The sequence below is a fragment of the Trichomycterus rosablanca genome, chromosome 23 (assembly GCF_030014385.1).
Source record: "Trichomycterus rosablanca isolate fTriRos1 chromosome 23, fTriRos1.hap1, whole genome shotgun sequence".
In the NCBI taxonomy this organism is placed as follows: domain Eukaryota; kingdom Metazoa; phylum Chordata; class Actinopteri; order Siluriformes; family Trichomycteridae; genus Trichomycterus; species Trichomycterus rosablanca.
In genome coordinates this window covers 4033150-4052715 of record NC_086010.1, presented here as the reverse complement: position 1 = coordinate 4052715, position 19566 = coordinate 4033150, and the positions used below count along the sequence as shown (strand labels likewise).

Genomic DNA, 19566 nt, shown 5'->3' with positions numbered 1-19566 from the left:
TTAAAAGCAGTGAAAGCTTGAATCTTATACATATTTTCTTTTTTATTATTATCTTTTTATGCATTTCACTCCCTTTTCTTCCAATGTAGAATAACCAGTCCGCTGCTGGGGACCCCAACGGCATCCAAGGAGGGTGTATATTTGCCTGACACACACTCCCTCTGACATGCACAGTCCACCGATCCCTTCTTATTCTCCCCTACTTTGCGTGTGAGATCGGCTCCGTGTACGGAGAGCCACGCCCCGATTTCTGTGCTCCTCCACTTTCTGTACAGGCAAGGACGGATTAAGGATAGTCTGGGCCCCTGGGCAAAGAGTTGCAGCGAGTGAGTTAGCCTTTAAAGTGAGCTCACTGTTGGACATATTGTCAGGCATGAAAAGAACATCAAATAGCTCAGTTAAATGTGTGTATGCATTCAAACGGTGGTTGAGACAGGACACAAGTTTGTCAATGACAACATTGAAAGTTTCTATCCGAAACTTGTCCTTTCCGTTAGGGCCCCCAAGAGGCCCTGGGGTCAAAGTCCCTAATAGTCAGAGGATCCTTAAAATGGAGGGCCCTCGGAAATAAAAATATATTGTATCATAAATGTTGATAGGCATCGCAAAATGTTTTGGGCCAGGGCCCCCCCGGGGCCCCCTGACCTCAAGGGCCCCTGGGCGCTGGCCCCACTGGCCCGGTCAGTAATCCAGCCATGTGTACAGGGGCCCTGGACATCCAAGGTCCTTACACAGCGTCGATAACTCCACCCCTTATTCTGGTTTTTCTTGGGCGGCACGGTGGCTAAGTGGGTAGCACTGTCGCCTCACAGCAAGAAGGTCCTGGGTTCGATCCCCAGGTGGAGCGGTCCGGGTCCGTTCTGTGTGGAGTTTGCATGTTCTCCCCGTGTTCACGTGGGTTTCCTCCGGGAGCTTCGGTTTCCTTCCACAGTCCAAAGACATGCAAGTGAGGTGAATTAGAGACACTAAATTGTCCATGACTGTGTTTGATATAACCTTGTGAACTGATGAACCTTGTGTAATGAGTAACTACCGTCCGTTCCTGTCATGAATGTAACCAAAATGTAAAACATGATGTTAAATTCCTAATAAATAAATACTCTGGTCTTTCTCACACATCAGACTGGAAGCCAATTTTGTCTGCTGCAGGCATTAGCCAATTGTACCTGCTAGAGGGCACCCAGCCAACCGGTAGCAGAGCCGAGATTCGAACCCGGGAGCTCAGAATCTCTGGTGTGCTATCGGATTATAGAGCAGATTTAGGTTAATAAGGACCGACATTTATTGTTCCCAGTTTATAATCCATATCTGCCTTATTAGAGATTGATCACTTTGTTTGTGTAAAGGTCTGTTTACTAATTAGTGTGTGAGTTATACATGATAACAATGTCAGGTTGATGAAAGGAATTGATTTTGGTAAGAAAGTCTCGGACTGAGTTTTGATCCCAGTCCAGCCCTGTATGGACTAATTATCTGTTACTGAAATTGATCAATAGTTTGGCATTAAGAGGATTTTTTTTAAAAGAGAAAAATGTTTGTTGTTACTACTAGTGCATTTCCGGTATTTTGAGTTTCCCCCAGTGGAACTGCTTCACTCATATCTGGGTTAGACTGAAAATGTATGAAGGTGAACTCGTTCTCCTCTTACACACACAGACAGGCTCTAAACACACTGCCTAAAATTGGACACTTCTCAGGAGACTTGAAACCCTTGGGCACTATTAAAATGTTCCTGACCTGCTAGTGCAGATGTTAATGATTCATTTATTAACCAGTGACTGACAGATATGTTACTGTTTGATTAATGGTGTTGGATAAAAATTTAAATTCATTTATATTTATTAATTTAAATTAAAAACAGAGCTACAGATCTTTCACACCAATGCAGCACATTAAATATAACAATTTTAGAAATGTATGCCTCTAACACAATAAAAAAAAAGGTTGGGACGGAGACATGCTTACTACAGGGTCATATCACCTTTCATATTAATTACACTTTTTTATTATTTTGGGAACTGGGGACACTAATTGTTGTAGTTTGGAATTTTTAGTCTGTTGTTGCCATAGTCTGATTCTCCTCTTTATGATCTGCCAGACATTTTCAATAGGAGGCAGGTCTGGCAGACGAAGACGTGTCTATGAAGCCACGCTGTTGTAGCTTTTGCAAATGAACTCCTGGCATTGTCTTGCTGAAATTACCGTTGCCTTGATGGCTGCATACACCTCTCTAAAATCCCAATATACAACTCTGCAACAATGTTACCTTTAAATATGTGCAAGTCACCAATGCTGTGGGCACTGATGCACCCCTATACCATGACAGATGTATGGAATCAAAAAAGGGTCATAAAGATTTTGAGTTTGTAAAACAAAAGTCACAAATGTACTGAAACTTGTAAATGCATTTAAACAACTACATGCACGAAAAATCCTAATCCACAAATGAACTGGAATGTGCAAACATGAAACAGAAATTAATATTAATAATAATTCAAATGTACAAATGTGAAAAAAATATTTTAAATATATATAAATATATATTTTTTAATTTGTAAAAAATATTAGCATTTGTAAATCCGATCTTGTGAATGTGTGGAGTTAAAATCCTCTCATTCACCTTCTCTGCTGCAGTTGCGAAACTCTTGCTGCAGTTGCGAATTTTGACCCTGTTTTGACGCCTAATTGATGGACCAATAGGAAAGCTTTAAGCTGGACCAATCAGATTGCGAGGTTTGTTTAACTAATCAGAACACTGATTTGTTGCTGTCACTCAATTTCGGCACGCTGTTGGAACACGCCTCCCAATCTCAGTCATGGAGCTTCCAACCAGAGGTACAATGGAGAGTCAGGTAAGGAACAATGCTAGCTCATGTTTCTTTTGCAGAAAGTTCGTTTTAAAAATATAACAGGCAGGCTCTGTGTAGTGCTTTTATTTATATTGTCAGTTTGACTCCTGTGGAGGCGTGTTCCAACAGCGTGCCGAAATTGAGTGACAGCAACAAATCAGTGTTCTGATTAGTTAAACAAACCTCGCAATCTGATTGGTCCAGCTTAAAGCTTTCCTATTGGTCCATCAATTAGGCGTCAAAACAGGGTCAAAATTCGCAACTGCAGCAAGAGTTTCGCAACTGCAGCAGAGAAGGTGAATGAGAGGATTTTAACTCCACACATTCACAAGATCGGATTTACAAATGCTAATATTTTTTACAAATTAAAAAATATATATTTATATATATTTAAAATATTTTTTTCACATTTGTACATTTGAATTATTATTAATATTAATTTTTGTTTCATGTTTGCACATTCCAGTTCATTTGTGGATTAGGATTTTTCGTGCATGTAGTTGTTTAAATGCATTTACAAGTTTCAGTACATTTGTGACTTTTGTTTTACAAACTCAAAATCTTTATGACCCTTTTTTGATTCCATACAGATGTTGGCTTTTGTACCACTTGCAAAGAGTTTGACACAAAGAACTCAGTGCATTGACTGCACCTTAATATCCTGACAATGAATATCACAAACAGTTGGAGACAAGACCAGTTCAAAATCCACCTTTATTGACTTCTACTTATGGGGGATAATGTGCAGTTAACTTACACAGCGTCCCTGGTACCCCACACTTTTGCAGTACCTTCCACAACAAGTAATGCCATTTTCATTTGCTGTTGGATTGTTTCCCTGCTGAGCGTTAATGAAAATCGATCCGCTTGTTGTTTTTGGATGCCACATTATTGGCAAAAAGGCATTTCTGGAGCATGGGCGCAGACTACCACACAAAAATTTTCAATCAATGTCTTATTTATAAAAATAACGTTATTGGTGTTTTCTATTTATACGGTGGACTTTACTTTCTGTTTAAAATGAGAACTGAAATGCTTGACAAAATCAACAATGAGCTTGTCTGGCGTATTGGTTAGAGCCACACTGCTGGGTAAGAGCAGTTCCTTAGCGGGTAATAAATCCTAGACTGGGCTCACAAATCACAAACACAGAGGACTCATGACGTTACCTCAATTTAGCCATTGAGAGGGCACATATTAGTGCTGGTCCCAAGCCTGGATAAATAGGAGTGCTGCTTTAGGAATCCAGGAGAGTGGAGGCTGTTATAGCTGCAAATGGAAAGGGGGGCACTATATTAATGAGATTGAGATTTGAGATTGCAATAGGATGCCCATAAACTCATGGTGTACATGTGAGTATCTTTTTTTTAAATGTCAGCTGTAAATAAGAATTATTATCGAGTCTCCTGAGATATCAACCAACTAGCTTCACACAATAACGCACTCCTGGTATGACATTTTAATGCTTCATGAATAATAACATAAATGTAAAAGTTAGACATTTAAACGGTGCATTTAAATGTGTCAAGTATAAATAGAAACCGAAGGTGTAAGATGTAGATGCCGTGAACAATACGTGTTTTTTGAGGCCCATGGGAGCTTCTACTCTACACCTTTCTCTATTTTAGACCCTGATTAAGAATTTAATTCACACCTACTCATAGAGATGCAGGATGCTCTGCACAAAATCACCTTGGTTTTAGTGTGTCTTGAGGAGCAAAGTGATTTCACACCGTATTGTACCGTGCAATATATTTAGTAGTGTGTGGGTTGTTTGTACAATCTGCTCATTTTGTTTTAGGACCTGCAGTCTCCGGTCTTGGTGACCTTGCTGAAGTAACACGGGATCTTCTGTGACTGCACAAACTTCCCTATTCTGTACACATTAGCTTACAGTTCACCCCACTTTTAAACACGACTGCCACCTTTTTACCAATAAACCAAAATCAGTTAAGTTCTCATGGACTCTATGGCTATGAATTATTATGTTATCATCAAGAATGAAAATTAAAATGGTAGAGTGACCTCCACCAAAGCACTGCAAATGTCATTGGCCAGCCTGCTTAATTTTCCCTGAGGGTTTAGGTACAACCAAGAAGAAATAAAAGATCCCAGTACGGAGACTGGGAGATTTTAATAGGAAATAATCAATTATTGTGGTTCAGTTAGCAATTTAGGACTGACTTAGCATATTAGCTACACTTTTGTGTAATTTGGGAATTCAGTCTGGTTTTGCAAGTTTATTAATAAAATTTAATATTAATATTAGTATTAATACTCTGAAAGATTCATGCAATACTATGTTTAATAATCTAACTAGTGCTAACTAATCCTGTGCTGCTATTTTCAGGTACTGATGTGAATAGGGAGCTGTGTGATGAGACAGTCGCCCCTGGTCCTGTTCCCTGTGTTGTCCCATGTCCTAAAGACTGTGTCCTCAGCCCCTGGACATCCTGGTCCACCTGTTCCCAGACCTGCTCCAGCAAAACAGCCGAGGGCAAACAGACGAGGACGAGAGCCATCCTGGCCTTCAATGCTGGAGAAGGTAACCTGGAGTATATTGGCATACAACAGACCTTGCTAATGGCTTTGTACAGTAAATGACCAAAAGTATGTGGACCCTTCTGCCTTTAATTATTTGGAACAGTTAACAGGTGTATAAAATCAGTTAGATAAATAGATTATATGATTTCATCTTTGCTCTGTGCCTTCACCAAACCAAACTGTTGTCACAAAAGCGTATGATTTATTTTCTTTAATTGATTTTATAGACCTGTTAGCAATACATGTGGCTGATTCTGTTGCCCATATTGCACATTAAAACAAAAGCATATGATTTATTTTAAATAACTGATTTTATAGACCTGTTAGCAACGAGTGTGGCTGATTCTTTTGGCCATATTGCACAATATTAAGCTTTTCCAGGAGATGACATGGTTGCTTGGCAGATAGTATTTCTGTTGTGCTGCTTATTAAAGGCTGCTAAAAACAGAAGTCATTTTCACCCAGATAATAAAAAACATTTTTTTTTATTTAGTTTTTTGGCTTTCTGGTTGATCATATTAACAGTTTGGCAGCAGCTTTGAACTCTGCATCTCAAGCAGAGTGCAATTAACATCTTTATTAAATGAAAAACAACTCATTTTGAAGATGCAAACCATTTTAGAGCCTGCAAATTGTTATTGTGTTATTATGCTGGTCTGTTATGACATACACAAGAGCCCTTATCAAGTTTGTGCCTCGGACATTTCTAGATAATGTATGTTTAGAAGTGCAAATTGACAGTATGTATGGTTTTTGTGTCCATTAGAAAACCCCTAGAAACCCATCACAGCCTTAAGTAAAAGTGCACTGTAATTTAGCGTGCCACGACTTCAGCGATGGTCGTTTGCTTGAATGGGTTTGTTTTGAGAAACAATTTACGATAAAGTGCCCTTGAATGATTCCCCATACAGAAGACCTTCGTCTTTTTGTACAGGGGAAAATATATTCTGTCTTTCTGTCCCGCTCAGTAAACATCTGCCCTTCTTTCTAATGAACACGACTAGTACTAAACGCACCATGCAATCATGCAATCACACAGAAAGCCCTTTATGCATTATGAATGTCCTTCTGAGTGTATTTAAGGAAGAAAGACGCAGAGCTGAAACTTGTACTGCAAACACATAAAAAACTCGGAGATGCTGTAAAGCGTGGAGTCTGGTCAACACATGATCGTCAGTATGTTCAGTTCTGACTGGATGCAGAGCTTTTAGATATAGAGTTAATTAACAGCATCCAAGATGGTTTGCAAACTTAGCATACGTTTTATTGCAAAGGTATGTAATAATAAAAGAAAACACACCGTGCCTTCTGTGCTGTTAATAAAAGAAGTAAAAAGCATGAATTCCAGCCAAACAGAAACAGTTTTAGCAGCAGCTTTAACAAACTAAAAAGGAACGTTTTATATAAATAGGGCAGATTTTGCTTCAGGACATTCTCTAGGGTTTGGTATGCGAGAGAAGTGATAAATAAGGTGATAAATAGGGTGTAAACGCTTATGCAAATCTCTCTCTATATTTTATTGTACTAGATTTACTTTATTTACTTTATTTACATTTGCTGCATTTAACAGATTATTTTACCCAAAGTGATTAACAATTAAGTGCCTTGTTTAGGGACCCAACAGTGGGAACTTGGCAGTGGTTGGGGGGCTGAACCAGCAACGTTCTGATTACTACCACAGTACCTTAAACGCTAATGCCTAGTTCACATTACACGATTTTTGCCCTAATTTTGCCCTCGCTGAGCAGCTCGCCGACTGAAGAGAGATATCTAGCATGCTAAATATCTGTATATCAGTCGGGCGACTGACAGGAGAGGAGTTGTAAAACGTGGGACAGGGGCATAATATAGTTTCTATCAGAATACATCGGCACACACGCGTTTTACAGAATTTCTGACCTTATCGTTCTCGACAAAACATAACACTAACGTTGCATTGCAATAAATATTTATTAACCTCCAACTCACTGCAGAACGATCCATGCTGTTTGTGTAGCCAAATCCACTCAGATTCATTTATTTTTCCTCTTTGATTTTACGCTGCACATCAGCGCACAAACAACTTTGATCGCTCACATATTGTTGATGTGCATTTTCGTGACAAAATGTAGTTTGGGAGACCAGACAGACTCATCTGCGATTCTTCCTGATGGTAGATGGTGTAGTGTGAAACCCCCTTTTACCGAACTCCCAAGTACAAGAGATCCAGTTGTGTAGTGTGAACTGTACAGCGATCTGAACAACTTGAAAGTCATGTAGTGAGAACTTGGCATAAGCTACTACTGCCTTACTTTGTTTTGTAGATGGCTTTGTACTTTGTTCTTGGCTGCTACATTAATTATGATACACAGAGGGAAAAAGCTGAGCAAAAATCCACTTTCTTAATACAAGGACAGTGGTAGCCTAGTGGGTAGAGCTTTGGGCTATCAATCGGAAGATTGTCAGTTCAAATCCAGGCTCTTTTATGCAGCCAGTGTTGGGCTCTTGAGCAGTGACCTTAACCCTGTCTGCTCCAGGGGCGTCATACATTGGCTGACCCTGCGGTCTGACCCCAGCTTCTAAACGAACTGGAATATGTGGAAAATTTATTTAATTGTACTATGCACGTGTATCTGTATATATGACAAATAAAGGCGTTTCTACTTATTCTTCTACAGGTTTAAATAATTTTATTACTGTATTAATATGATTAATGTTACTGAAAGTAAACGTAAAACTGTTTTGGACAGGATGGATTTGTCCATTATGACTTTAATACACATTCATACAGAAATCCAGGTCAGTCCAGGAGGTTATCAGATGTTGTTTTCTGTTCCCAGCTGTATAACTGCAGGTTAATATGGCAGCGTTATTGATTTTACATTGCTTTACTGTCCCCTCATGTATAAACCCAATGATCTACCACATTGCTTTTGTATAAATATAATACAGTATAAGCATCTGGGGTAAGGTTTGTAATTACCACTGTGCCTTATGTGAGAACCCTATAGAACTGTATGTATCCTATTATTATTCGTTAGTATAAGGAATAGTCTCACCCTAGTTGCCACACTAGTAAAAAATGACAGAACAGTAAAACATTTCTTTTCACTACAGTATTTTTGCTTCTGCGGTTTTCTTACACAAAGCCTCTCTTGAGGCCAAAGCACAGGTCTATTTTCTTTTCTTTTCAGTTTTTTTTTCTTTGTGGGTGTGCTTCTGCCTCGTTACAGAGCAGATTTCCTTTTTCAGATGGACAGGTTTCCATTCTCTGTGCTCAGGGAGCTGGAGATGTCAGCAATCATGTCAGGAACGCTGACATACACTCACTTCTATTCACTGCACTGCATAACTGCCACTGCTGAGGACTGATAGAGCTGCATGAAGTGTTGTTGAGTGCTTCTTCTCCATCCATTTAGAGAGAAGTCAGGACACGTCTCTTGTCTGAGAGGGTTCTTAATTGTTGTAGTGAGACTGGTAACAAGGCTACTTTATCTTTGTTTTTTATTCTTATTTATATTAATCTAGTCTGAATTGTGATGTTTGGAACCTTGCAGATTACAGAACAATAGAGAAAGGATGACCCAGACAGATATGTTTGTTCAAGACTGTGGTTGTTAAAAGTACTGGGTGCCAATCCATGACATGGCAGGATAGAGACTTTCTTATTCACTTACATGTTCACACTTAAGGGCATTTTTGAGCAGTCAGTCAAAAATATAAATAAATAAATTGTTGTTCTAAAGTTATTAGTGTGGAAACCATTGGGAACTGATGGATACGTTATTCTTCTGAATAAAGCAAATGGGAAACCCGTAATAGTCATTACTGAGTAGAGTGAACCACTGATGGTCCCTTTTAACTGCCATTATTGTATAAACTAACGTATGGCCTCTTCTCAACAGTGAATATTAAAGGAAGCACTTTATTGGCCCTTTTAATTGGTTTTAAGGAATTAAGGATGGGCTCATCAGGTCTGCAATTATTACAAGTACCAATAAATTGGCTTTTTCAGAACAGTCATTACTGTAGGAAGCCAAAGCAAGGGCTTTTCTGATTATTTATTGTTCTAATTAAAGTCCAATATATATGGCCTTCTGAGGTGCTCAGGTGGTGCAGCAATAAGTCACACTAGTACACTACCTCTGAGATCCAGGGTTCGATTCTCAGCCGTGCTGTTTGCTGGCCACAGATTTTATTGGCCGTGTCTGAGGGATGGGGTGGCCTAACAGTGTAGTCTTTGGAACATGGACTTGTCAGTGCACTCTTAGTGCTGGTCCCAATGGACGAGCATCTGGCATAAATCTATGCCAAGTCAGTCATGTGGACCACTGTGGTGACCCATGAAATACGGAAGCAGCCGAGTTATAGAAATTATATGTAGAGAGAGAGACTTGAATGACCATTATGGAAGTTACTAATAAGCACTTTGAATCTGTCATTAAAAGAACCAGCAGATTGGTTTTATATGCTCATTATTAATGGGATAAACCTGCTGGTCTAGTCTTAACTTGGTAACAGCCTAGTGACTTTTGATTTGGGGGTTTTCTTGTCCTCGTGAGTGGTTGACTGCATTCGGAAGTCAGCTTTAATATCTGTGTTTTACAGGAGGCTCGAGTTGTCCAAACGCCAGCACCCTACAGGAAATAAGGAGCTGTAATGAACATCCCTGCATTGTTTACCACTGGCAGACCAGCCCGTGGGGGCAGTGCATCGAGAACACATCAGTCACCACGGTCAATTCTTCAAGGGCTACACCTTCTGGGAGGAGCAATTCGTCATGTGCCATGGGCATGCAGACTCGTAAAGTCATCTGTGTTAAAGTCAACGTTGGCCAGGTTCCACCTAAAAAGCAAGTCATTGCGTTTAATATTTAATCTAAAAGTGTAGAATTGAAGCTAAGAATTGAAATGTTTATTGTGAATCAGGCCTTCTCGTCTAACGTTAGTGCATTTGCACACATTCCCACAAAAACACACTTTAAAATCTCATCAGCAGCTTTCCCCGAAGAGTGGAAGTCGTTATTGTCATTAAGGAAAGGGCTCATGGTTTTCAACTTCATGAGATTTTTAAACAAGCTCATTGTCAGGTGTCCCAATACTTACCATACCGGCTACTGGCCAAAAGTATCGGCTAAAGACATTAGCCATGCAGTGAAGTACTCAATTACTTTATTAGTAGGACAGAAAATGCATTAAGCCACTCAAACCCATCCTTCAGTCGTCCCTGAGTCACAGAGCGGGCTAATGAGTGCTGTGCATTTGTTTATTTATTTGTGTGTGTGTGTGTGTGTGTGTGTGTGTGTGTGTGTGCATGTGCGTGTGTGCATCACTTGCTTCAGGGAGAAAGCCGGCTGTACTCAAACCCTATCTCTGCGCTCCAGGCAAAATGCGACGAGGGAAAAACTGCGTAAACACGCAGACTCGAACATGATAATTAACTCAGTCATTTTCAAACAGCTTCATTTTCCTCTAATGTTAATGGCAGTAATTAAGTGCGCTGAATTTTTTAAATAGAATTTATTTGCTGCGAGAGACGTTCAGCATGCTTTTGACAAGCACCACCTAAAATGTACCCACTTAGCAGTCGGGGCAGCTGAGGCTCAGTGATTACCTCAAAGGTTGTAGGTTTAATTCCTAATATTTATCACACTTGCGCTTGTTGGTACTGACTTTTACCAATGAGGAACCAAAGTGCTTGTAGGTTTTTATACAAACCAGGCACCAAGTACACTTGATTTTACTTGCTTGATCATGTTTTGGTCTTTAACTTGCTGATTGATGGAATCAGGTGAAGCTCCTGCGTGGTTGGTATGAAAAGCTGCCACCACCGTGGCTCTGTGTGGTTAAGAGTGAGTGCCACTGCTTTAAACACAGCTCCTGGCTACCTGCTTAAAAAGTTCTTCCCTTTTTGATTTCTTTCTGATTATTTTTGTATACACACAATATGACCAAAATTATGTGGACTCCTGACCATAAACTTGTTTGACATCCTTTTCCAAAACTATGGGCATCGTTATGGAGTTGGTGCCCAGCCTCTGAAGGGGAAAGTTTGTGCCTATTTAGTCAGACCTCAGCATTTGAGGTCAAGCAGAGAAGGTCTGGCCTGTGAAAACACTATTGCAGTTCATCCTAGAGGTGTTTATTGAGATTGAGGTCAGGTTACAGTAAACCGCATTCCCCAAATTGATGCCACAAAGGAAGGTTTGTTTTTAATACACAGCACCTGTTTAAAATATAATGATAATGATTAAATATGTATACTATCTAGGGTGGCACAGGGGTGCAGCTGACTGTAGGTACCGCACAGCAGTCTTCATACTAAGATTTTGGGTTAGGTCTTCATCTCTGGTTAGTGTTTGTAAAAGGTTCCTTATGTTTACATTTTTGGCATTTAGCAGACTCTTTTATCCAAAGCAACGTACAGTATACAGTCCAAGCAATTGAGGGTTAAGGGCCTTGCTCAAGGACCCAACAGTGACGACCTGGCAGTGGTGGGGTTTGAACCATCAACCTTCTGCTTACTAATCCAGTACCTTAACCGTGTGCATTTCCTCTAGGTACTTTGGTCATCCTCCGACCTGAATAAGTGTGTCTGTGTGTGGCTGTGTAACAAATTGCCATGTTTGTTCCTGTCTAGCACTGAGGATGTTACCGGACCCTAAGAATGAAACCCGTAACTGTACCGTAGTACCAAATACTTTGAAGTCAGACATGAGCGGAGTCACCTTCAAAACCCAGTTTTAAACTCTTCTTCTGATGAGTCCTCTTTTACAAATATAGGATCCGGTCTCTATCCAGGCCTCACGCTGTCTCCGGTTCAGCTGTATTTGTGCTCACGTTGAGCTCGAACGCACCACCAGACACTAACACTGTCAGTCAGAGGCACAAAATCCCCCAAAATCAGACAGAAATCCCAAAATACTGACACACCACGGTGTGTAAACCTGTGGGTGCAGACCTGTGATGCTGCACACTGAGAGTGCCAAATAGAGATAAAGTATTTTATTCTGCTTCATGCTGAGCCGCTTCTGAATATTTCTGCATGTTTTGCTACGCGAACCTTCTTATTTACAGGGTAATTTTACCTCCCGAACTCTATTTGAAAATGCATAAACCAAAACAAGCATGCATGTTTGCTTAAGATGCAGCAGGAATCCCAGCAGAGTTTAGATGGAGTTCATTCTAAAATACCAAAGTTTTATATATCATGTTAATGTTTATTTAATTTAATCCTTTATTTAAGTTTTAAACATGTTAAACAAAAGCAATACAATACCACAGAAGCAAATAAAAATGTGCTTTTATAAATTTTATTTACATTTTTAGATTGAAATAAAGGTAATGGTGCTTGGGTGGTCTATTACAGTAGCCCACCACCACTGAGATCAAGGTTTGAATGAATCTCAGCACTGCTATTAAGTAGTCAGGTGTCTTTGGCCGAAGCCTTGCGATGGATTGGCACCCAGCTCAGGGTATTCCAGCTTTGCACCGAGTGTTTCCCAGTAGAACTGGACCCACCATCTCTGGCCAGGATAAAGCAGATGATGAAAATAAAATGCAATAAGTAATAGGTTTGTGAGTTCTGATGCATTTACTTACATTTATTTAAAACATCAACTAAACAATTTGCTGTTGTAGGTTTATTAACATGATGAGCATGATGAGCAGAATCATAAATCTGAGAATGAAGAATCTGATACAGATGATGAAATAAGGCTTAATAAATAATTAAAATATTCACAAAGATAATGTTTGTTAGGTGAATCCATTCATTAGTTCATTGTCTGTTTTCCCACCGCTTTAGCCTATTCATGGTTGCCAATGGTTAGATTCACTGGGCAAAAGGCAGGAAACCCTGGACAGGTCGCCAGTACATCACAGGATAAACACACACACACACACACCTAGGGTAAATTTTGTATCTCTAGTTAACCTGACTTCATGTCTTTGGACTGTGGGAAGAAACCGGAGCTCCTGGAGGAAACCCACACAGACACACAGAAAGAACCTGAACCACTCCACCTGGGAATCGAACCCAGAATCGTTTTGCTGTGAGGTGACAGTTCTACCCACCAAGCCACTGTGCCACCTAGGTGAATCCAATAAAAGCTAATTTTGCTTTATGGGAATAAACACCTGATAGAAGCCAGTGGTGTGTTGGGGTTTGTGTTTTACATTTGCTTTAAGTTAAGCTTTTTTTTTTGCGTCACCAGCTCTTCTGGCCTCAGTATCTCAGCATCTTCTGGCCAGTTTGCGTTTTTCTATTATATTTTGCTTTGGATTAAAGCGTCTAACAAATACATAAGCGTAAATGTTTGTTTACCCAAAAACCAAGAAACTTACTGGTAAATAAATCCTACAATCCCAGATTTTACACTCATTTGCCAGGTGGGTGGGTGCTAATTTGAAGCCCTGCTACTATGCGACACTCACACTGAGCCTCCGTCTACCCACTGTACTGTGTAAAAACAAATCCACACAGGATTAGTTACCCAGGAGTGGATTTCCTCATCCCCCACTGTTTAATATAAATCCATCTTTTACAGCTGTAGCTTTCTCACTGGTATCCTCCAAAACTGTATTAATTAAACATCGTGTTTCACTGCAGCAGTTCTGCTATTTTCACAGTCAGTTGGAGCTCATCAGCTGTCTCCTGTCAGGTGAGAACATGGATAGGTTGTATGTCTAGAGATCAGTTTTAACTTGGTTTATATTTATCTAATACTGGGGCAGATTTAAACTAACCATCAGTCTTAAACAAGGCGCTGACAAAAGCCGATTATGGCTGGATGATAGAATCAGGAGGGCATTACGCTAAAGGAGGTGATTTATCTGAGGGCCTCGTCTCTGCTGTATATATTCAGCCTTAAGTCATGAGATAGGGGAAAATAAGGTGAATTTATTGTGGGGGAGATTGTGGCTTCAGTTTAATGCTGTTCAGGGATGCTGTGCTTGTATTTTCAGCTTAATGTACTTGAGGGTTTATTATTACATCTGATCTGCAATGTGTTGCACAGATGCTGAATTTTTTATTTAATCCTTACATACATTATATGGGATGTAAACACACTTCCTAAGGATCAAGTTTGGGTGGATCGGCCACACCTATTGCTAACAGATATATAAAATAAATTCTACACTTCCATCTTTGTGGCTTAAATTTGGGACAGGCTCCTTTCTATCCCAGCGTGTCCGTGCTTCTGTGCACAAAGTGTGGTCTGTAAATGAGGCAGATGTAGCCTAGTGGTTAAGGTACCGGACTAGTAATCTAAAAGTCGCTAACAGGTTGTCACCGTTGGGCCCTTGAGCAAGGCCCTTAACCTTCAATTGCTTAGACAATATACTATCGCAGTGCTGTAAGTCACTTTGGAGAAAAGCGTCTGCTAAATGCCAAACATGTAAATGTAAAGACATGGTTTAAGTCTGATGTGGAGGAACTAAAAATCAGTTGATTTACTAATTGGCAGCACTGTGGCTTGGTGGGTAGCACTGTCGCCTCACAGCAAGTAGGTCCTGGGTTTGATTCCCATGTATGTACTGTGAGAGGAACCAGAGTTCCCAGAAGAAACTCACACAAAGACATTAAGTTAGGTGAATTGGAGCTACTAATAAATAGCCTTAAATGTGTGTGTGTGTGTGTGTGTCCTGGGATGCATGGGTGACCTGTTAGGGGTGTTTCTTACCTTTCTCCCAGTGAATTGTACCCAGTGTGACCCTGAATAGGACAAAGCGATTAGTGTCCCTTTTTCGCCTGATTGCTGCTATTCACAAAGTAAAGTCCAATAAGACATCAAAACTCCAGCTGCCTCCACCTCGACCCTGCTAAACACCTTTGGGATGAATTGGAATGTCGATTGAGAATTAAATGTTCAACAATCTTACGATCAAGTTTTTAAATACTTTTAATATGTAGTGCTAGGGGTTTTCACTGTGTATTTGTGTGTGTTTAGATGTCCAGAAGCTCCTCGACCAGCGTCGGTGAGGCAGTGTGCGTTACCCTGTAAGAGAGACTGCACAGTGACCCCGTTCAGTGAATGGACGACCTGTCCTACATCTTGCGAAGCAGGTACGCTGTATCATCATTTAGCTTCAAGGTTGAAGAAAACGCTGGTGCAAGGTGAAAGAGAGTCCAGTTTCTGCAACACTGAGGAGCGTTATTAAATACACAACTGATTTATACACACGATCAAGCTAAATCATTCATGCTCTGCTGTCCTGCTGTCCGACATCAGGACATGAATCTTGTGCAGCACCTGCATGAGCTTTGTTCTGGTAAAATAGATCATCCTTCAGCTGAATCTTCTGCTTTTAAATCAGGGAAATGAGACTGTTTGGTAAATTATTGGGATTTTTATTATAGCACATCACAGAACAAAACAAGGATTGATATGTTGAATGCGGTATGTAGAAGCGGGTCTTTTACTAGGGGTTTGTATTCATGATTTAAAGAAAAAATAGTAACTAACTAATATTTCTACAGTTTTAACAAATGATGTTTCTTAACCTGTTGGATATAATTTACATTTTCTACCACCTTCCCCTTTCCTTCTTACGTGTATTTTACCAATATGCATATACTTAATTTCACTGTACATTCTGCTAGTTGCAAGGCACACCACGCTAAAGAACGAGGCATTAGGAGACCATGCCATTAAGTTAAAACACATTTTAGAACTGAAGAACAAGAACCTGAGAGCACTTCTCAATCCAGAATCTCTCTTCAGGCTTTTGATTTTCTTTTGTTGTCTCTTTTATTCAGCTTAGTTCTAGTAGGTGGGTGGCACAGTGGCTCGGTGGGTAGCACTGTCACCTCACAGCAAGAAGGCCCTGGATTCGATCCCCAGGTGGGGCGGTCCGGGTCCGTTCTGTGTGGAGTTTGCATGTTCTCTTCATGTCTGTGTGGGTTTCCTCTGGGAGCTCCGGTTTCCTTCCACAGTCCAAAGACATGCAAGTGAGGTGAACTGGAGACACAAAATTGTCCATGACTGTGTTTGACGTTAAACTTGCAAACTGACAAATCTGATCTGTCATGAATGTAACCAAAAAGGTGTAAAACATGATGTTAAAATCTTAATAAATAAATAAATAAATAGTTCTAGTAGTGTCTCGCTGATATGATTGCTCCATTTTCTAATCATGTTGATGAATTTGGTCTCCTTATATTTATACCCTTCATGATCAATAAGAAAAAAGAACATGCCAATAATTTTGGATTCCTAATAGTTTGATTTCTCACTTTTACAGTGTGAGACATTTTTCACAAACCTTTTGCCCACTCAGTAATGATGTGCTTTTAGGTCTCAGTGGCCAGAAGAACAACCAGTCTAGATTCCGTGTGATTATCCAAAAGCCTGCCAACGGGGGTCTGGACTGTCCTGATGTTCTGTATGAAGAGAAGGAGTGTGAGAGTCCACTTCCCAGCTCTTCCTGTAGTGGATACAGGTACACTCATCAGTTCGGGTTTCTTTCCGCATGATGCAAACATGAGCAATAGTTTTGTAAGGATTTAATATGGCTCAGAGGAATCGAACCAACAGCTTCAGACGAGGGTCGCCTGTAGGTGCTGAACAAAATCAGAGTAGCTTACTGTATTACAGTACGTTCAGTCTCCAGAACTATTTTTAGATTTAATTGCCTTAGATTGGACATTTTTCTTTTCCAGCTGATCTCTGGAACCTACAACAAGTTAAAAAAAGCAAAAAAACAATTTAATGATTCAGTAATGTTTAAAATAAAGGGGTGGTTGGGTAGCACAGATGTGAAGTTCTCAAATAATTTTAGAGGAATGGGCTAAGAGTGCTTAATCACAGTTTATTTCTTTAAAAAGACTACTGCACCCAAAGTATTAAACAAGGAGACAATACTTCTGACAGATTATTATTTTATATTATTTTTAAATAAGAATTTATTTGTAAATAGGATTTGTATAAATGAACTTAATACAAATGATATTTAATGCATAAAAAGAGGTTGTGGGATGAATACTTTTTTAAGGCAGCATATGTACTGTGGGTGTGAGACTGTTTCACCCTGTGTTGCAGGTGGAAAACCCACAAATGGCGACGGTGTCAGCTCGTCCCGTGGAACATTCGGCAAGAAAGCAAAGGGGCTCAACAGGGGTGCGGTGCAGGTCTCCAGACCAGAGGTACAATCATTTATTTTAGGCTTATAGCAGGAGAAAATATAGTGTGTCCAGTGTTTGCAAGACCTTTTTAAGCTTTGTCCCACCATGAGCTTATAGTTTCAGATAATAAATAAATGAATAAAGCAATTATTGGATGTGGAGTTAATGTCAAATTTCAGTAATTTCCTGAAGTATTATTCTTATGGCTAAATTATTGAAACTTCTTTGTCTCAAAAAACCTTTATCTTTATTCACTTAATCGATTCATATCCAGTTCTCCAGGTGTAACTTCCACTGAGTGCTAGGGCAGCTGTAGCCTAGCGTTTAAGGTACTGGTCAAGTAATTGGAAAGTTACTGGTTCAAGCCTCACCACTGCCAGGTTGCCACTGTTGGGCCCTTAAGCAGGCCCTTAACCCTCAAATGCTTAGACTGTATACTGTCACAATACTGTACGTCGCTTTGGATAAAAGCATCTGCTAAATGCAGAAAATGTAAATGCTTATTTTCACCTGCTAGAGGTGGAGTTTCATATAGAGCAGTATTGTATACTGTGACACACCCAACTATCCGTGAATTAGCTGTGCCTTTTGAAGGTATCTTGACCACTCAGCAACGTCACAATAGGAGCATCACAGGACCCCATTCAACTGTTTTACCCTTAGACACAGCCAGTTGTGTCTCTGTGGCCACTCAGGAGGTTGATAGCACAGCTGAGATTCAATCCTGAGAGCTCTGGGTAAAAGATATATAAACAGCAAACCAAAATTATTAACATGATGGTGTTGTATAATAGAATAGAATTGAATGATGTGCCTTATTAGTGATTATTAGTGATTATTGACTATAGAATTTTAACAAGCACTTGAACAGATTAGTGCAATATTTAAATAAGCACAAAAAGAATGAGATCTTTGTATATTTGGAGAATTAAATATGGTTTGCTAAGAAAAACTGGCCAAAATTGAACCACAAACAAGTGCGACAAACAACTGTAGATCTTTTAAAGCTATAAATGTACTAATGCCCTTTATTCGTGGTGTCTAAATACTTTCCCATCATATTTCTTTGTAAAATGGGTCTTTTTGTGCTTTTTAATATGTACTGTCCTGTTTATAAGTACAAAGTTAAAAGATGTTCATAACTTTTTGGCAGATATGTGCTATTTTAGTAGAGTAAAGCTAGTTTCATTTAGTTCGTGCTCTAAATTGCCCCTGGGTGTGAGTTATTTTGTGGAATTGTGAATGTCTGTTGCTCTGAGATGGATTGGGTGTAGGGTGTATTTTTGCCTAGAACCCAGTGTTCCTGGGTAGCGCTGACCCACTGTGAATCTGACCAGGATGAAGCTGTCAGTAGAAATTAATGGATTAATAAATGAATAAACTGATTTTACATAAATGTCCTTGTTTTTGTTCATCTTGTATGATCACCGCCTACTGAATACTTTTATCCTCATGACTGGCACTGTGCCAGCCTCTCTCTCTTTTTCTCTCTCTCTCCGTAATCCACTGGATATTTAACTGCCGGGTGTGTGTATACCCGTGGTTTGTGGTTGTGTGTGTGTGTGTGTGTGTGTGTCCTCGGTGGTCTGCATGTGTGTGATCCTGCAGCGGTTTCATGTCGGCAGCTGGATGGATCTGCAGCCGACATAATCCAATGTCTGAAGTTTGCCAGCTCCATGCCAGCTATAAACCAGCCGTGCCAGCTGCCCTGCAGAGACGACTGCCAGCTAACCAACTGGTCTAAGTTCTCCCCGTGTACTACTGACTGCGTGGGCGTGCGCACTAGGAGAAGAGCCCTAGTGGGTAAGCGGCAGGTTTACGCTTGTAAAAATGCCCACATTACATTAAAGTCTACATGCTTAAAGTTTAAATACACTCGTGAAGTTCATGTATTTCATAGCAATCTTGTGATTTCAAAGATGTCAAGCTGTGCTAGGACAAATAGGGCTAGTTTGACCTCACCTGTGACACAGTACATGAAACAGTTGTCTCTTTTTCAAGGCTGAGAGTAAAAAGAATATGAATTGTCACTTTATACAAAAAGGAACTATAGTATGTGTGGATGGTC

At 40.0% G+C, this 19566-nt stretch overlaps 1 protein-coding gene across 1 annotated transcript in view; it reads left to right on the top strand.

Moving 5' to 3' along the window:
- The window catches only part of thsd7ab (thrombospondin, type I, domain containing 7Ab), a 109613-nt gene that overhangs the window by 64255 nt on the left and 25792 nt on the right, over positions 1–19566 (top strand). The window contains exons 7-12 of the mRNA XM_062985178.1: positions 5200–5394; positions 9981–10224; positions 15325–15440; positions 16672–16816; positions 17416–17519; positions 19107–19301. Coding sequence (XP_062841248.1) covers positions 5200–5394; positions 9981–10224; positions 15325–15440; positions 16672–16816; positions 17416–17519; positions 19107–19301 — 999 coding nt within the window. The remainder of the gene's footprint in view (positions 1–5199; positions 5395–9980; positions 10225–15324; positions 15441–16671; positions 16817–17415; positions 17520–19106; positions 19302–19566) is intronic.